This window comes from Oncorhynchus kisutch, linkage group LG20 (genome assembly GCF_002021735.2).
Source record: "Oncorhynchus kisutch isolate 150728-3 linkage group LG20, Okis_V2, whole genome shotgun sequence".
NCBI lineage: Eukaryota > Metazoa > Chordata > Actinopteri > Salmoniformes > Salmonidae > Oncorhynchus > Oncorhynchus kisutch.
The window spans coordinates 26,774,319-26,792,473 of NC_034193.2; the positions used below are offsets into that span (position 1 = coordinate 26,774,319).

The 18,155-nt window shown below is 41.7% G+C and overlaps 1 protein-coding gene across 1 annotated transcript; it reads left to right on the forward strand.

Annotated features, from left to right (window-relative positions):
- The first annotated feature begins 6,026 nt into the window (after nt 1-6,026).
- nmt1b (N-myristoyltransferase 1b) lies at nt 6,027-11,980 on the forward strand. The gene is made up of 12 exons (XM_020454458.1): nt 6,027-6,097; nt 6,371-6,482; nt 6,809-6,953; nt 7,172-7,293; nt 7,605-7,696; nt 7,859-7,975; nt 8,439-8,609; nt 8,786-8,900; nt 9,079-9,249; nt 10,542-10,709; nt 11,104-11,241; nt 11,542-11,980. Exons 1-12 carry the CDS (start codon nt 6,078-6,080, stop codon nt 11,560-11,562), a joined length of 1,392 nt encoding a protein of 463 aa, XP_020310047.1. The 5' UTR covers nt 6,027-6,077; the 3' UTR covers nt 11,563-11,980.
- The last annotated feature ends 6,175 nt before the right edge of the window (nt 11,981-18,155 follow it).

Consider the following 18,155-nt stretch of genomic DNA (forward strand, 5'->3'; position numbering starts at 1 on the left):
AGCTTTTTGGCCATCAAGGAAAATGCCATGTCTGTCTGACGCAAACCCAACACCTCTCATCACCCCGAGAACACCATCCCCACAGTGAAGCATGGTGGTGGCAGCATGCTGTGGGGATGTTTTTCATCGGCAGGGACTGGGAAACTGGTCAGAATTGAAGGAATGATGGATGGCACTAAATACAGGGAAATTGTTGAGGGAAACCTGTTTCAGTCTTCCAGAGATTTGAGACTGGGAAAGAATTTCACCTTCCAGCAGGACAATGACCCTAAGCATACTGCTAAAGCAACACTCAAGTGGTTGTTTTAAGGGGAAATATGTAAATGTCTTGGAATGGTCTAGTCAAAGGCCAGACCTCAATCCAATTGAGAATCTGTGGTATGACTTAAATATTGCTGTACACCAGCGGAACCCATCCAACTTGAAGGAGCTGGAACAGTTTTGCCTTGAAGAATAGGCAAAAATCCCAGTGGCCAGAGACTTGCAGCTGTAATTGCTGCAAACGTGGCTCTACAAAGTGTTGACTTTGGGTGGGTTTTGGGGGGGGGGGGGGGGTACTGACTCCGACAACATGTCCCATGCTAGCCATGTTTCCGTGAAACAGAATATGTTACAATCCCGGATATCTCTTTGGATAGCAACTTTTGCCCTGATTTTGTCGACTTTGTTAACTAGGGACTGGACATTAGCAAGTAACATACTCGTAAGCAGTGGGTGGTGTGCGCGCATCCAAAGCCTCACTAGAAGACCGCTCCGGCACCCTCTGCTCCGGCAGCGTTGTTTTGGGTCGGCCTCTGGAATCAGTTCAAATGCCCTGGGATCCGCATTGGGAAAGTTGTATTTCTGGTCATAGTGCTGGTTGTGCTGTTAAGTTGATGTTTCTCGGATATCCAATAGTTCTTCCCAGCTGTATGTAATAACACTTAAGGTTTTCTGGGCTAACAATGTAAGAAATAATACATAAAAAAAAAAATACTGCACAGTTTCCTAAGGACTAGAAGCGAAACTGCCATTTCTATCGGCTCCATCTTAGTTCATTCATGTCATTCAGATTGCTCTATATTGTACATATGTAGGCCTAGGTATGAACTTCATACACGACAAGTGAAATTCCCTCAGGGAAAATAATGTTCTAGCTAAATCTATACTTGTTCATGTAGAAATGTGAGGGAAGACAAAATACGAAAGAGGAGTCAATCAAGGTCATTCGGTTTCGAACTAAGTTTCAGAATGTTGCTTGGTAATTACACTGAACAAAAATATAAACGCAACATGTAAAGTGTTGGTCCCATATATCATGAGCTGAAATAAAAGGTCCCAGAAACCTGACTGGAGTTCGGCGTCGTAGCCGACTTCAGTGGGCAAATGCTCACCTTCGATGGCCACTGGCATGCTGGAGAAGTGTTCTCTTCACCGAAGAATCCCGGTTTCAACTGAAGGCAGAAGGCAGACAATGTGTATGGCATCGTGTGGGAAAGCAGTTTGCTGATGTCAATGTTGTTAACAGAGTGCCCCATGGTGTTGGTGGGGTTATGGTATGGGCATGCATAAGCTATGGACAATGAACAGAATTGCATTTTATTGACGGCAATTTGAATGCACAGAGATATCGTGACGAGATCCTGAGGCCCATTGACGTGCCATTCATCCACCGGCATCACTTAATGTTTCAGCATGATCATGCACAGCCTCATGTCGCAAGGATGTGTACACAATTCCTGAAAGGTGAAAATGTCACCGTTCTTTCATGGCCTGCATACTTACCAGACATTTCACCAATTGAATATGTTTGGGATGCTCTGGATCAGATTCAGATCAACTTTATTATTCCACCAGGGGGCAATTCATTTGGTAATGTGTTTAAAAAGACATAAAACACGAAAACACAGAAACTAATTGAAAGTGTTGGAGCCTACTCATTAACAGGAACAGTGCAATATCCTGTATACTCAAGGGACAAACAGACTATCCACTGTACAGCCTAATGGCTGTTGGAATAAAAGTCCCCATATCTATCTGTTTTGATCTTCCTTTGAATAAGTCTCTTTCCCCTTGTCCGGTTGCTGCTGTGACTGAGTTTTAAGTGAAGGGGATGAGTTCTGTCCTGTAAAATTTTTGGTGGATGAGTTTGTGAACAGGTTGGTGGCTGATTCTTGATCGAAGCTTGACTTGGTTTTGCATGTTTCCAAACATGCATATCAGACCAAAGTACAGCCCACAGATTTATAGAACATTTGTAGGATATGGTAGTCGACATTAAAATGGTTCAGTTTGCTTAAAAATATATTCTCTGTTGCAATTTCTTTGTCTTTGCAAGGGCACAGTCACTGAATTTCAGTTTATTGTCTATTTTGATTCCCAGGTATTTATATGTGGTCACTCTATCGACTGATTCCCCATTGATCTTCGTAGGGGGTAGTGCAGTTTTGTTCCTTCTAAAATGAATGTCCATCTCTTTTGTTTTCTTACCGTTCATTTCAAGAAAGTTATCTGCGCACCACTGGATGAATTGTGCAGTTCCTCTTTCTAAACATTGAAGGAGGCTTGGTCTTGGTGGAGGAAACCCACAATAGCGGTGTCATCTGCGTATTTAAATAATTTTCAGAGGCTTGACAATCGTTTGTGTACAGTGTGCACAGTATCGGTGAAAGTACACAACCTTGTGGGGCTCCCGTATTCACCGTTCTAGATGTAGAGATGGCGGAGTTCAACTTTGCTTGTTGAGTACGGTTCACAAAGAAACTATTACTCCACTTGATCAGTAGAGAGTTGACCCCCAAATTCACCAGCTTATACACCATTAAGTAGGGTTGGATGGTGTTAAACGCGTTACTGAAGTCAATGAATAACATTTTCACTAGGCTATCTGCCTGTTCTAAGTGTTCATATAGATTGTTGTTGGAGGCAAAGTAGGCGAATTGGTTTGGCTCTATTTGAGATGAAAGACCACGGAGAATTTGTTTTGGAATTCTTTTTCAAGAACAATTCATAGGTACAGATGTCAGGGCTACAGGGCGTAAATCATTATTTTCTTTTGGCCTGTTGTTTTTAGGTACTGGGACATTCAGCGACTTATTCCACGCGTCTGGAATTATCCCACTGTCCAGTCACAGCTGGAACAGGATCTGAAATGGTAATGCGAGCTGGTCTGCGCATGCCTGAAGTGCCTGGCTGCTGACGCCGTCTGGACCATATCATTTTCTTGGGTAGACACGTTGAAAGTATTGCTTGACATCGTTCACAGAGATCTGTATATCAACAACTGGTATGCTGTCTATAATGTCCAGGGCCACTTTCTGCTGCGATGTAAAATCACACATAGAAACCTACAATAGAAACTGTTCAATAATTAGCCATTTTCATCAGTCATACAATGTCTCTTGTTTGTAGCCTGTGATGGTTTGTAGCCCGTTCCAGGCTTTCCTACTGTCATTGTCCTTAAAAAGGTGTTCTAATTTGTCTTTGTATGTTGCCTTGCACTCCTTGATTTTGCTTTTGAGTCTCTTTTTCCTTCCCTCTTTACTGCCACCTGATTTAAAGACTTGTTTTTTCTGGTTGAGGAGCTCCCAAGTTACCTAGGATTTATTTTTCAGAATAACGAGATCTTCACAGAAACGGATGTACTCAGAGACAGTGTCCGCTGCCTCCTCCAGGGCATGGGCTCTGTCTCTCAAGGTCGCCCAGTCAGTGGACTCTAAACAGTCCTGGAGGGCTTGAGTAGCTTTTCAGCTTTTAATCTCCACCTTTTTAGCCTTCTCTCGCTGCAGTCGTGGTTTGTAGACTGGGATGAGCTGAACCATGTTATTAAGATCCGAATCCCTGAGATTGGGTAGTGCCTTGGAAGAATGCACACCTGCGATGTTACCATAACAGAGGTCCAGATAGGCTTCATTTCCGGTAGGACATGTAACACATTGCTGGTATGATGGTAAATGTCCAGATAGACTGCACATGGTCAGCTTTACCGCTTCGGGTGACTCTGTTTAAGACTGGGATACAAGGTCATGGATCAAGTCAGCAGCTATTTGGGTGCCGGAGGGGGCAGTGTAAACAATGAATTGTCTGACCTGATTTAATTCCCATGGCAGGTAGTAAGGCCGTAGTTTAATGTCTTTAGTACAGACCTGGTGCTTAGTTGTAATATGGGCAGGATTGCAATATTTCTCATTGATGAATGCACAACTTCTGCACCTTTTCTCTTACCGGAGTTGATGTTTCGGTCCATTCTAACGATTGTGTAGCCATCCAACCCCACAACGGAGTCGGGATCGTGTTCCGTAAGCCAGGTCTCCGATAGACCGATCAGGCAGGATTGTCGGTACTCTGAGAGGTATTGAATACAAGCCCGTAGCTCCTCAGTCTTATTCCTTATGCTTTGTACATTGCCATGCATAATAGATGGAAGAGGTGTTCTGAAGGGTTGTTTAAAAAAAAATCCGTTTCTGGATTCTTCCTCTACTGCCAATCAGTATGTTGGTTGTGGTATTCCATTGTAGTGTAAACTTTCAACAAAGGGTCGGAGATTATGACATCTGCGGTTGCAGCTCGCTGTATCCAGTGGTGTAAAGTCAAAATACTTTGAAGTTTAAAGTACTACTTAAGTAGTTTTTGGGGATATCTGTACTTTACTATTTCTATTTTTGACAACTTTTACTTTACTACATTCCTAAAGAAAATATTGTACTTTTTACTCCATACATTTTCCCTGACAACCAAAAGTACTCATTACATTTTGAATGACAGGACAGGAAAATAGTCAAATTCACACACTTATCAAGCAGTGGTCATCCCTACTGCCTCTGGTCTGATGGACTCACTAAACACAAATGCATCTCTTGTAAATAATGTCTGGAGTGTGACCCTGGCTATCCGAAAATGTAAAAAACAAGACAATTGTGCTATCTGATTAGCTAAATAGTAGGAATTTTAAATCATTTATACTTTCACTTTTGATACTTTAGTATTTTTTTGCAATTACATTTACTTTGAGTATATTTAAAGCTAAATACTTTTAGACCTTTACTAAAAGTAATATTTTACTGACCAACTTTCACTTTTACTTGAGTAACTTTCTATTAAGGTATCTATACTTTTACTCAAGTATGACAATTGGTTACTTTTTCCACCACTGATTGAGGGTTAGGCCAAAGTACTGCTATTTGCCTCATTATTAGCTATCTGATGTAATACCACTAAAAACTTGGTTGATTGAGGTGAATTGCAACTTTAAAACACTTTAAACAAAAAAACGAACACGGAAGGGACACGTACGACAGCGTGTTCTAGTTCCCGCTTAATATCCAGGAACTTGGCACAGCCACTGAAGAGGAGTGGACAACATTGGGGCGGCAGGGTAGCCTAGTGGTTAGCGCATTGGACTAGTAACCGAAAGGTTGCAAGTTCATATCCCAGAGCTGACAAGGTACAAATCTGTCGTTCTGTTCCTGAACAGGCAGTTAACCCACTGTTACTGGGCCATCATTGAAAATAAGAATTTGTTCTTAACTGACTTGCCTAGTTAAATAAAGGTTAAATAAAATTTCACAGGCCACAATCAACAGCCTGATCAACTCTATGTGAATGAGATGTGTCACTCTATAGGAGGCAAATGGTGGTCACACCAGATACGGACAGTTTAAAAAAAAATCTGCCCCCTACCTTTTTAAAGGTATCTGTGACCAACAGATACATACCTGTATTCCCAGTCACGTGAAATCCATAGATTAGGGCCGAAGGAATTTATTTCAATTGACTGATTTCCTTATATGAACTGTAACTCAGTAAAGTCTGAAATTTTTGCATGTTGCTGCGTTTATATGTTTGTTCAGTGTAATTACCACTGACAAACAAATAGCCCCGTTCAGCCACTTCTAGCCACATCTACTGTAGTCCCAGGCATGTTATTGGAGTCCAAACATTGTTTTAAGTAAGATATGTATGGGGCAGCCTGGGTGGGGTAGAGATGGGGGTGGGGGACTAAGGCGGTCACTGTCCTCCCCTAACTGTCTCTAAAGATAAGAGACAAAACCACAAGTGCCACACATATTCAGTATTGTGGTCTCTCTCTCCGCTCTACAATGACTGATTCAAACCTTCCGTAAGTTAATCAAGTAACCTATTTTACGTTTGATGTACTTTTGAAATTTCCCTGCGACATTAATCCTAAAAGGACATGATTTTGCATGTGTTGTTGGGTGTTACTACTATTTACAGTAAAATAGTATGGTTATTATTACAGTAGGCAATACTGATAGTAGGCAAGCTAAAGCATGACGATGCAATACATCTGACTTCAAAGTGTCAATGTTTAAATTGTGTCCCTGCATGTAAATGAATCATTAGTATCATATTGTTATCATTTTTATTTTAGTGAAAAGAACCTGGGGGAAGAAAATAGTGGCGGTCTGAAAAAAAGGAATAAGCAGAAGAAGAGCAAGGAGGATGCCTGGAAACTTGATGGACCCAAAGACCCGTTTGCTATGGTGTGTGTGTGTGTGTGTGTGTGTGTGTGTGTGTGTGTGTGTGTGTGTGTGTGTGTGTGTGTGTGTGTGTGTGTGTGTGTGTGTGTGTGTGTGTGTGTGTGTGTGTGTGTGCGAATATCTATTAACTGTGTAAGTTGCGTTCCTTAAATATGAGAAAGAGAGTACTCTGAAAAACAGCAAGTTGAGGCCTCCCACAAATGCTCTCATAAAATCGGATCTACAATCAGATCACCCTACCACTATTCTAACCATAACCATTTGGACGAAAATAACATCTGACCCTGTATCAGTGCCTAGAGTGATCAACACTGTGTGTTTCTCCCCAGCTGGATGCTCTCCCGGAGGAAAAGCAGCAGGAGATCCAGAGGGCCCTACACCTCTTCTCCCTGGGCAAGGGCCTCCCAAGGACCCTGGAGGAGGCCAGCAGACGCCCCTACCCCTTCTGGGACACCCAGCCTGTCCCCAAACTAGGTATGGTACTTGTATGGTACCCAAACTTGTTGTAGGGTACATGGTTGATTCAAGACAGAGTAAAAGCTAAGAGATTAAAATAACAAGCCAATGTAAACCAGCAGTTCTCATATTCTCTCTCTCTCTCTCTCTCTCTCTCTCTCTCTCTCTCTCTCTCTCTCTCTCTCTCCCTCTCTCTCTCATTCTCATATTCTCTCTCTCTCTCTGTCACACTCCAGGTGACGACAATGCCACGACCCATGGTCCTATTGAGGTGGATAAGGTCAGTGTTCGTGAGGAGCCTTACAGTCTACCACAGGGGTTCAGCTGGGCCCCCCTGGATCTGGGGGACCCTGCTGTGGTGAGTGACACTTCTCCCCTTCCTTCCTTACTGAGGCCATAGCTGTTGTTGGATGCTGTCACTCTTTTGTTTGTGAGCGTGTTTGCATGTTATGGCTCTCTCTCTCTCTCCAATTCATATTTCAATTAAAACTCTATTGGCACGAATGTAAAGATACAACAATATTCCCAAAGCTAATCGAAGTCAATGTCAAAGTAAAGCTAACCGTATGTTAATAGTAAACATTGGATTTGATTCAATTGGATTCAATCGATTAATCAAACGAAAACACTCTCCCACACTGGCTACCCTTCTCTCTCGTCCCTCCCCAGCTGAGGGAGCTGTGTGCTCTGCTGAATGAGAACTATATGGAAGAGGATGACAACACCTCCAGGTTTGACTTCTCCCCTGAGTATCTGCTGTGGTGAGTGAAGTTTACAGCATCTGAATGTATCTTTGTTTTGGTCTGTAGATAATCCAACTAACTATCTAACTATCCACTGCAACTCAAGTAGGTGGGTAGGTAATTGTGTTGAAAAAAATGGATTTCTCTCTCTCTCTCTCACCCCCCCCCCCTCTCCTCCAGGGCCCTGTGCCCCCCAGGTTGGTTGCCCCAGTGGCATTGTGGGGTAAAGGTGAACGGCAATCAGAAACTAGTGGGCTTCATCGCTGCCGTGCCCACTAACATCCGCATATATGACACGTGAGTCAAAAGAAGCCATCCATATGGATGGCCATCCGTTTTTGACGGATACAAAATCTCTGTGTGATGCAACTATTGAGTGAAACAATGTAGTAGCATTGTTGAATACAGAAACAGTCTGGCACCCAGGCTATAAAATGTTAATTGTTGCATGCAGTATAATAATACCTAAATTCCCAATCTGACCCTCAAACCATCACGGTCACCTAATAATCCCCAGTTTACAATTGGCTCATTCATCCCCCTCCTCTCCCTTTTAACTATTCCCCAAGTCGTTTCTGCAAATGAGAACGTGTTCTCAGTCAACTTACCTGGTAAAATAACGGATACATAAAATGTTTTTAAAAATACCGTAGTAAACAAAGCATTATATCGTAAGCTTCTTGCTAGAAGCCCAAGTAAACATGGGTATAGCCTGGGTGTCGTGACCAAATGTGTTCCTCACAATGAATGGGTTCCCTAGAGAGAAGAGGATGGCGCAGGTCCACTTCCTGTGCGTCCACAAGAAGCTGCGCTCCAAACGAATGACCCCGGTGCTCATCAGAGAGGTCACCAGACGGGTCAACCTGCAGGGAGTCTACCAGGCCGTCTACACTGCCAGCGGGGTACTGCCCAAACCTGTAGCTACCTGCAGGTGGGTGCTACACACACATACACAAATGTAGACACACACTCAGACACACACACAATATATAGACAGACTTCACTCTAGACAGACTTTCTGAACACACAAGTTAGTCAAAAAAAATATCTATTTGTTTCTCTTCTCCTGTTTACACCCATTTCCATCCTGTGTGTACATGTTGGCAGGTACTGGCACCGCTCTCTGAACCCACGCAAGCTGATCGAGGTGAATTTCCCCATCTCCAGCCTGAGGGGCAACATGACCGTCCAACGAGCGCTCAAGCTCAACCGCCTGCTTGAAGTTAGTGTGTGGCTGGTGCCCCCCCCTGTGGCCAACACAATGCAACTACTACCAGACCCACTTAAATACACTGCAATACACTGCAATCACAATCTCATCCTATGTGTACAGGGGCTTGATACTGAAAACTGGAAGTGACCCCAATCCTGCCCTTTCTCTCTCTTTCCCGTTCTGTCAGGCTCCCAAAACAGCAGGTTTGCGGCCCATGACAAGGGGTGATGTGAAAGGGGTACACATGCTCCTTCAGGGGTACCTCAATAAGTACCACCTGGCCCCCGTCCTGTCTCAGGAGGAAGTGGAGCACTGGTTGTTACCACGGGAGAATGTGATTGACACCTACGTGGTGGAGGTTGGTGTCCTTCCAATACCTTAGTCAGTTAGGCAAATTATTATTGTTCTCCGGGCTTTGGCAGTCCCTTAAAGCTGAAAACCACAATAGGCTAAACAGTGCCAATGGCCGCCCCAGGCACATTTGTTAATGTTTTTGTTTTGAGGAAAAATAGAATCCAGCATTGTGGTAAATAAAAATATATTTGTTGTTCTACCGCATGTTGAAATGATGTGAAATGATGTCAGAGGGGGGGGGAAACGGTGTTTGTTGTTTGAAATAACCCTTTTGCTGCTGTAATATCGCAAAGCGACGTGGCAATTTCACCGCTATGGATTACAGCTTTAAAGAGTGACTGAACGCACCGATTCTGCATGTGTTTCTCTGTGGCTCATTAAGAAAAACAAGATATCAGTCTTGGGGGTGTGGTTCGATGGGGCAGTTACTGATGTTTGTTCCCCATGAGACACCATGGGAACAAAGCCAGTATTACTTCGTCAAAATAGCCCGAATGAATCTAAGATAACTCAAGAAATCTGTAATTAATTTAGATTTTTTTTGCCGAGGAGGAGGTTTTAGTGGCCCAATTTTACATCTGGTGTTTGGTGCAGTATTTCTCAAGTAAATAAATGTTGTCTTATGTAAACAAAGTCAGATCCGCTGCACTGATGGGCAAGTCAGTGTCACTGTCTGTGTGTTCTGTGGTAGGAATGGATAGAGACAATCACCACAGCTGTGTATCATGCGTTAGTGGGCAAGTGAGCATTGTCGAAATCAAAACCTAACCGTCCATGACTCAAGTAAGTCATGACGAACTAACTTACAAAACGTAGTTTTGGATGAGATTGAACTTATGAACAAAATGATTTACACTTTGTAGTCAATTTGACACGAGAATACATTCTTCTGACAAAATTCGATGCCACATATGCCATATCAGAAATGTTGTTTATTGCCTTCAGTTGAGCTTCAAATCGTACTACCAACAGAGTTTACTAAAAGGCCCAGTGCAGTCAAAAACGTGATTTACCTGTGTTTTATACATATTTCCACACTATGACGTTGGAATAATAGAACATTATGATAATGCCCTTCTAGTATAAGAGATGTTTGAAAATACAAAAAAAGTGTTGGCCTGCCAGGTGGTAAATTAGCTAATAGACCAATAAGAAAAAGAGCTCCCAAACTATCTGCCAATTACAGCTAGTTTTCAGTTTTCCCTTATTCTTATTAAGTGCAGGTAGTTTCAGTCCCCTTCCATGTTTCAGTCCCTTTTCTTCTCCAATGAACACCACCCTGTTTCCCTGGCACAGAGCTCTGCTGGTGTGCTGACAGACTTTGTGAGTTTCTACACCATGGTGTCCAGGGTGTTGAACCATCCGGTACACAAGGGGCTGAAGGCAGCCCATTCCCTCTACTGTGTCTCCTCCTCCACTCCACTGCCTGACCTCATGGAGGATACTCTGTTCCTGGCCAAATCTGTGAGTGTGTGTGTCTGGGGGCCAACGTTTATGTGTGTGGGTAAACCTGTGAGTGTGTGTGTGTGTGTGTGTGTGTGTGTGTGTGTGTGTGTGTGTGTGTGTGTGTGTGTGTGTGTGTGTGTGTGTGTGTGTGTGTGTGTGTGTGTGTGTGTGGGCGTCAAAGCTATAGCTATGACTGTGTGAGGGCTACATCTGAGTGTGTAGGGGCCACAAATCAAATCGTGTGTGTGTGTGTGTGTGTGTGTGTGTGTGTGTGTGTGTGTGTGTGTGTGTGTGTGTGTGTGTGTGTGTGTGTGTGTGTGTGTGACGAGTTAATGAGTTTATTCATACTGTATCAATCCCCTTGGCTAAATGCTCTTTCTCTTTCTGTCAACTCTCTTTCTCTGTGATACAGAAAGGCTTTGACGTCTTCACTGTTCTGGATCTGATGGAGAACACTTCTTTCCTGGAGAAGCTTAAGTTTGGCATCGGGGACAAGAGCCTACACTACTACCTGTACAATTGGAGATGTCCCACTATAGGCCTGAAAATGGTAACTATCACTGCAGTATCTGTTATAAACCTACCCCTTAAGCTGACTCTTAAAATCCTTACTTCTAGAGGTCATTTGGAAAGTCTTACCTTTACCATAACTCACTTGCTACATATACATTGTGTATAAATGGATTGTAATTATGTTGATGACAATGATGATGGTACGTACCGGCAATCCCAACTGGAAAGAAAATTGGGTTTACAAAAAATATTTTTAAAGCTATATGGATTGAGGTGTAATCCATAGAGTTTGTACTGTGCAAAATAAATGAGCGATAATTATTTATTATTTTGACAGGTTGGCTTGGTGTTGCTGTGATGTCCATGACCACTGATAGGTGAAGACGGTGGACCAATCCAGGGTTTCCCAAACTCGGTCCTGGGGCCCCCCCTGGGTGCACATTTAGTTTTCCCCCTAGCCCTACACAGCTGATTAAAATAATCAAAGCTTGATGATGAGTTAGTTATTTGAATCAGCTGTGTAGTGCTGGGGGAAACACTGGACCAATCAACCAGCAAAAACATCTGAGCCGTCTATTTAAGTTTGAACTTTGACCTGCACTACTATTTGTTCTGAGGCCTTAGCTGATATCTCGGGCACAGATAAGAGGGCCATGATACTAACCAACCCAGATGAATACAGCAGGCAATGACAAACAATGTTATCTCAAACACACAATAAACACAAATGATGGAAGTGACACAAAAATGAATAAAGTTACCATGAGTTAAATGTATTGAAGTCTTACGAGTATGTGGCAAAATGATTGCATTTTGATTGTGGTTGTGATTCTAGACCAAGTTCAGCATCTGGGGGGGGGGGGGAGCATGTAAAAACTTAGGAAACAGAAATGTCGAAGACTTCAAACATGTATTTGCAAAGTCCTTCCCAATGGGCAAAGCTGGTTGTGATAATGTCCTTTCAACCAGCTTTGCAGGCTAGTTTCTATCTTGCTCTTATGGAACATTCCATGGCTAAACAGGATATCAATGAGAAACAACTCTCTCTTGAACGTGTTCATACTTAATAAACGTTTAGTTTTGCTGCTATGGAAAGTAGTAACAGTGCTACTAACCTTGTGCTGCTTTGGCGGCATGGGCTGTTCAGGGTACTTCAACAGTCTGTTCACATAACCTCTTGTGACCTAGGAAAGATCACTGAGATGAGGGTTTCATTGTCATTTGGGACTAAGCTGTGGTGGCAAGTTGGCAACTCCATACACTACCGGTCAAAAGTTTTAGAACACTGACTCATTCAAGGGTTATTCTTTATTTTTACTATTTTCTACATTGTAGCATAATATATTTTATATTTGAGATTCTTCAAATAGTCACCATTTGCCTTGATGACAGCTTTGCACACTCTTGGCATTCTCTCAACCAGCTTCATGAGGTAGTCACCTGGAATGCATTTCAATTAACAGGTGTGTCTTGTTAAAAGTTCATTTGTGGAATTTCTTTCAGAAGATAGCCCAATTTGGTAAAAGACCTAGTCCATATTATGGCAAGAACAGCTCAAATAAGCAAAGAGAAATGACAGACCATCATTACTTTAAGACATGAAGGTCAGTCAATACGGAAAACTTCAAGAACTTTTAAAGTTTCTTCAAATGCAGTCACAAAAACCATCAAGCGCTATGATGAAACTGGCTCTCTTTAGGACCGCCACAGGAATGGAAGACCCAGAGTTACCGCTGCTGCAGAGGATAAGTTCATTAGAGTTACCAGCCTCAGAAATTGCAGCCCAAATAAATGCTTCACACAGTTCAAGTAACAAACACATCTCAACATCAACTTTTCAGAGGAGACTGTGTCAATCATGCCTTCATGGTCGAAATGTTGCAAAGAAACCACTACTAAAGGACACCAATAATAAGAAGAGACTTGCTTGGGCCAAGAAACATGAGACATGGACATTAGACCAGTGGAAATGTGTCCTTTGGTCTGGAGTCCAAATTTGAGATTTTTGGTTCCAACCGCCGTGTCTTTGTGAGACACGCTGTGGGTGAACGGATGATCTCTGCATGTGTATTTCCCACAGTAAAGCATGGAGGAGGAGGTGTTATGGTGTGGGTGTGCTTTGCTGGTGACACTGTCTGTGATTTATTTTGAATTCAAGGCACACTTAACCAGCTTGGTTACCACAGCATTCTGCAAAGATACACCATGCCATCTGGTTTGGGCTTAGTGGGACTATCATTTGTTTTTCAACAGGACAATGACCCAACACACCTCCAGGCTGTGTAAGGGCTATTTGACCAAGAAGGAGAGTGATAGAGTGCTACATCAGATGATCTGGCCTCCACAATCCCCTGACCTCAACCAAATTGACATGGTTTGGGATGAGTCGGACCGCAGAGTGAAGGAAAAGCAGCCAACAAGTGCTCAGCACATGTAGGAGCTCCTTCAAGACTGTTGGAAAAGCATTCCAGGTGAAGCTGGTTGAGAGAATGCCAAGAGTGTGCAAAGCTGCCATCAAGGCAAAGGGTGGCTTTTTGAAGAATTTCAAATCTAACTTATATTTTGATTTATTTAACACTTTTTGATTACTACATGATTCCATATGTGTTATTTCATAGTTGTGATGTCTTCACTATTATTCTACTATTAAATAGTCAAAATAAAGAAAAGCCCTTCAATGAGTCAGTGTTCTAAAACTTTTGACCAGTAGTGTACATTCACACAAACACTACCAGTATTGTGAGATATATTTTGTACTGCAGTCTCTCTATCTCATTCTCTCTCTCGCCCTCTGTCACACACACACACACACACACACACACACACACACACACACACACACACACACACACACACACACACACACACACACACACACACACACACACACACACACACACACACACACACACACATACTTTGAAGTCATCCAGCCATGTCCTGTGGTCGTAGACTGACTTAGTCATGTTGATCTTCTTTAGAATGGCCTGGTTCTCCAGAGAAATCTTCACCAGCTCCCTGTTCCTTAGGTCTGCGCTCACACTGGACACGCAATGGGGAAACGTACATGAGATTACATTGTCTCTGTAACCGTAGAATACAACGTGTAAGAGGGTTTATAATCCTGTACTAAACATTTATTAAGTATGAACACACTGGAAACACAATGGGAAGCTTACATGAGAATGCACTGTCTTGAATAGGTGTTACCTTAAAATCTAACATCTATTACAGTTTATAACCCTTTACAGTTTACTAACTATCTTTTAACTTTATATTAACTGTTTCACAGAATACAGTTTGAGAAAGGGGCATTCTCATGCCAACCACATATGAAAACCAAACTCACAGCTAAGTATCTAATCAATCACTATCAAGAAGGCAATCCATTCGAATAACTTTCATGATGGAAATCCCTCGTTTCATAACATTCAACAATATTCATGTCATGACGTCAGTGAATATTCTTGCATTCGCAAATCTCAGGCTATGTTCAAGTTAATAAAGAATAGTGGAACCCTGGTGTTGGTATACATAGATATGGCTCAGAAAGATATGATTCCCATTCATAATGGGGACATAAGTAGCCTAATGTGACGTGTTCCCACCTGGGTTTGGGCTGGTACTTGTTCCAGTTGTCCAGGCCTCCTTTGGTGCCCATCGTGCGGGCGATCCTGGACACCAGCAAGCGGTTGTCCCTCTCCAGCTCCATCAGACGCTCCTGCTCCATCTGATAGGGACATTCAGTGTTTCCTCTACCATCATTATACTCACCCCTATTTGGCTATCCAAAAGAACAAAGATCTTTAGCTTTAAGATCAATGTTTGTCAATTGCTTACCATGATCTTAGCGCTAAAGAGCATCTTTATGTTTTTGGGGAAACCGACCCTAGAACACAATAGAATAGAATCACATAGAATAGAACATAGTATAATGGTTCTAAAGGTACCACTGCCACCCTACCTGAATCTTTTTCATCTTTAGATGACAATGCAGATATGTGCTGGGGGCTTTGTTGTCAACCATTTGTTTAGCTGTAAGACATTGACATATGTTAGTAACAATATTGAATGAAAATAAATTCACTTGACAGATTTGGAAAAATATGGGGATACTGGTTTTCTTGAAATAACAATGTTTTTATATGACACTACTACAGGTGTGATATTGGCTGCCTAAATCACAATGCACTCAACTGGTTATGTTTAAAACACATTTGAGGTTAAAACACATTTGTGATGAAGATGTGTCCTAGCATATTAATCAAATTAGCCTTACTCTTCTGCATTCTGTCCATGTGGTATTTGTAGTGTTGGCCATCCCACATTTTTCTCAAGTTATTGTATTGTCCAGTGGTCCCAACAATGGCTGGGAAAGCCAAATAATCTGCTCTGTTCATTGCGATATTTAGATTGTACCAGTCCACTCGAAAATAAACAATCGTCAGCTTAAACAGCATCAACATTGATATTCAAATGTATCAGAATCTTCATTTGGAATCCGTTGAACAAACATTCCACTTTTGCGCTATTATGACACACTACATTGGGACCACAGGCGCGCGCAAAGGCTTCATATTTTGCGCTGAAATTCCGATTGGAAAGGGAGAAGGTGATACCTTGTCAATTGTACAACTGAATGCCTTCAACTGAAATGTGTCTTTCGCATTTAACCCAACCCCTCTATATCACAAATGCGTGAGGGGCTGCCTTCATTGGTTTGCGTACAAGTTGTTTTACTTCTGGTAGACGAATATTTGGAGTTGTTCTCCAAATGTTCATCAGCCTAATACCTTTACGCACAACCCAAATAAACACGCACATACATCGAAATAGGGTATCGCTTTCAGACGGGTAATGTGATACAATTACATCGTGGAACAGCCTTATAGGGCAAATACATATGAATTCAATCACTTTTCATAAATGTTTGCTCATGGTTCATGGAAGACGTGGTCAGAAAGTGACTTTTTGGACCTGAATGCCAAAACATTCAGGAGATAGAGGTGCTCAAAGTTAATCTATTTTGCATACCACACCATCAGCTCTGACTAAGGCCTTGAGGTTGATATGTAAAAGCTTATTAAACCTCTTAAAGGTTTGGCCCCTTTTTTTTCAATTTCCGCCTAAAATGACATACCCAATTCTAACTGCCTGTAGCTCAGGCCCTGAAGCAAGGATATGCATTTTCTTGGGACCATTTGAAATGAAACACTTTATAGTTTGTGGAAATGTTAAAGGAATGTAGGAGAATATAACACATTAGATCTGATAAAAGCTAATACAAAGAAAAAAACTACCGTTTTGGGGGTATTTTTTTGTACCATCATCTTTGAAATGCAAGAGAAAGGTATTATTTCAGCCCATGTGCAATTCCGATATTGGCCACTAGATGGCATCAGTGTATGTGCAAAGTTTTAGACTGATCTAATGAACCATTGCATTTCTGTTCAAACTTTTGTGTCAAGACTGCCCAAATGTGCCTAATTTGTTTATTAAATAACTTTTCATATTCAAAACTGTGCACACTCCTCAAACAATAGCATGGTATTATTTCACTGTAATAACTACTGTAAATTGGAGAGTGCAGTTAGATTAACAAGAATTTAAGCTTTCTGCCAATATCAGATATGCCAATGTCCTGGGAAATGTTCTTGTTACTTATTTACAACCTCATGCTAACCGCATTAGCCTACATTAGCTCAACCATCAAGAGCAGTGTGCGGGTTTCTTATTTTTTCTCATGTTTTTTCACATACCAAACCATGCCATGACACATCCATGTCTTCATCAGTGGAAAAGAAAAACAGTTGAGTTTTATATAATTTAAAAGCTCACAAACAAGGTTGTCAAACTATTTATAATTTCTTGAAAAACATGTTTTCAAATAAAAACAGATTATTTTTTGTTTTGCCTTCAACATTACTTACAGTGGCAAGAACAAGTATGTGAATCCTTTGGAAATACCTGGATTTCTGAATACATTGGTCATAAAATTTGATCTGATCATCTAGGTCACAACAATCAGTGGCGCAACTAGAGTTTTATACATGGGGTGGCCAAGGCTACTTCAGGGGGTCCATAGACTATGACAGAAGATGTGTGTGTAATCCTAACCTGGCATCTAAGGAGCATGAATGAATCCTATGATTGCTGATTAGAGGTAGAAGTGATAATTCACTTAACCAGGAGTTCATCAATGTGGCAGATAGTGTGGTCCAAGGGTTACTTCACTAGAATTCTTTAACATACTATGAATAGTCAGTGTCTCGACCTCAGAACAGCAGCTCTCTCTCTCTCTATCTCTCTGTACTGTACTCACATACTGGATAGACTTGGGTCACTCTGTTTTCTTGAATATATAATCTGGGTTGAACATCCAAAATATTTTCAGAAAATAAAGCTCAAGCACCAAGGAGATTACATAAATTGCATAGTTTATTTACAACAAAAAAACACTGCAATTTGACATACCAGGTATCAAAGCAGAAATGGACTTTAAAAAATATAAATAATTTTGGTGCCCATCAATATTACAAATTTACAGTATCATATTCATGCTCATATATATCATGTTAAGTAATAGCAACGGAAGGTTTTGGAATTGGCCAAATCAAGACCAAATTAAATCTGTGTGACCTGATACCCTTTGGATGTATCATTTTAGAATGTCAGTGTACTAGCTAGTACACAGTGCAGGTTTTAATCATGACCAAAGGGACGGCCTAAGTGACAAATTATCCTAGGTCGATTTAAAACACCATAATTCTGTGGTTCTGGTGAGAACTGGCAAAGTGTTTCACAAACTCATCCATGTTGAGGGAGCGTGCCCTCCTTGACGCAACACTGAGAATTCCGAGGTGACTTAACCTGTCATCAACCATTGTTTTCCAAAGGGGGGTTTTAATCCGTTTTAAAGCTGAGAAGCTTCTCTCGCAAGAAGCTCTGCTG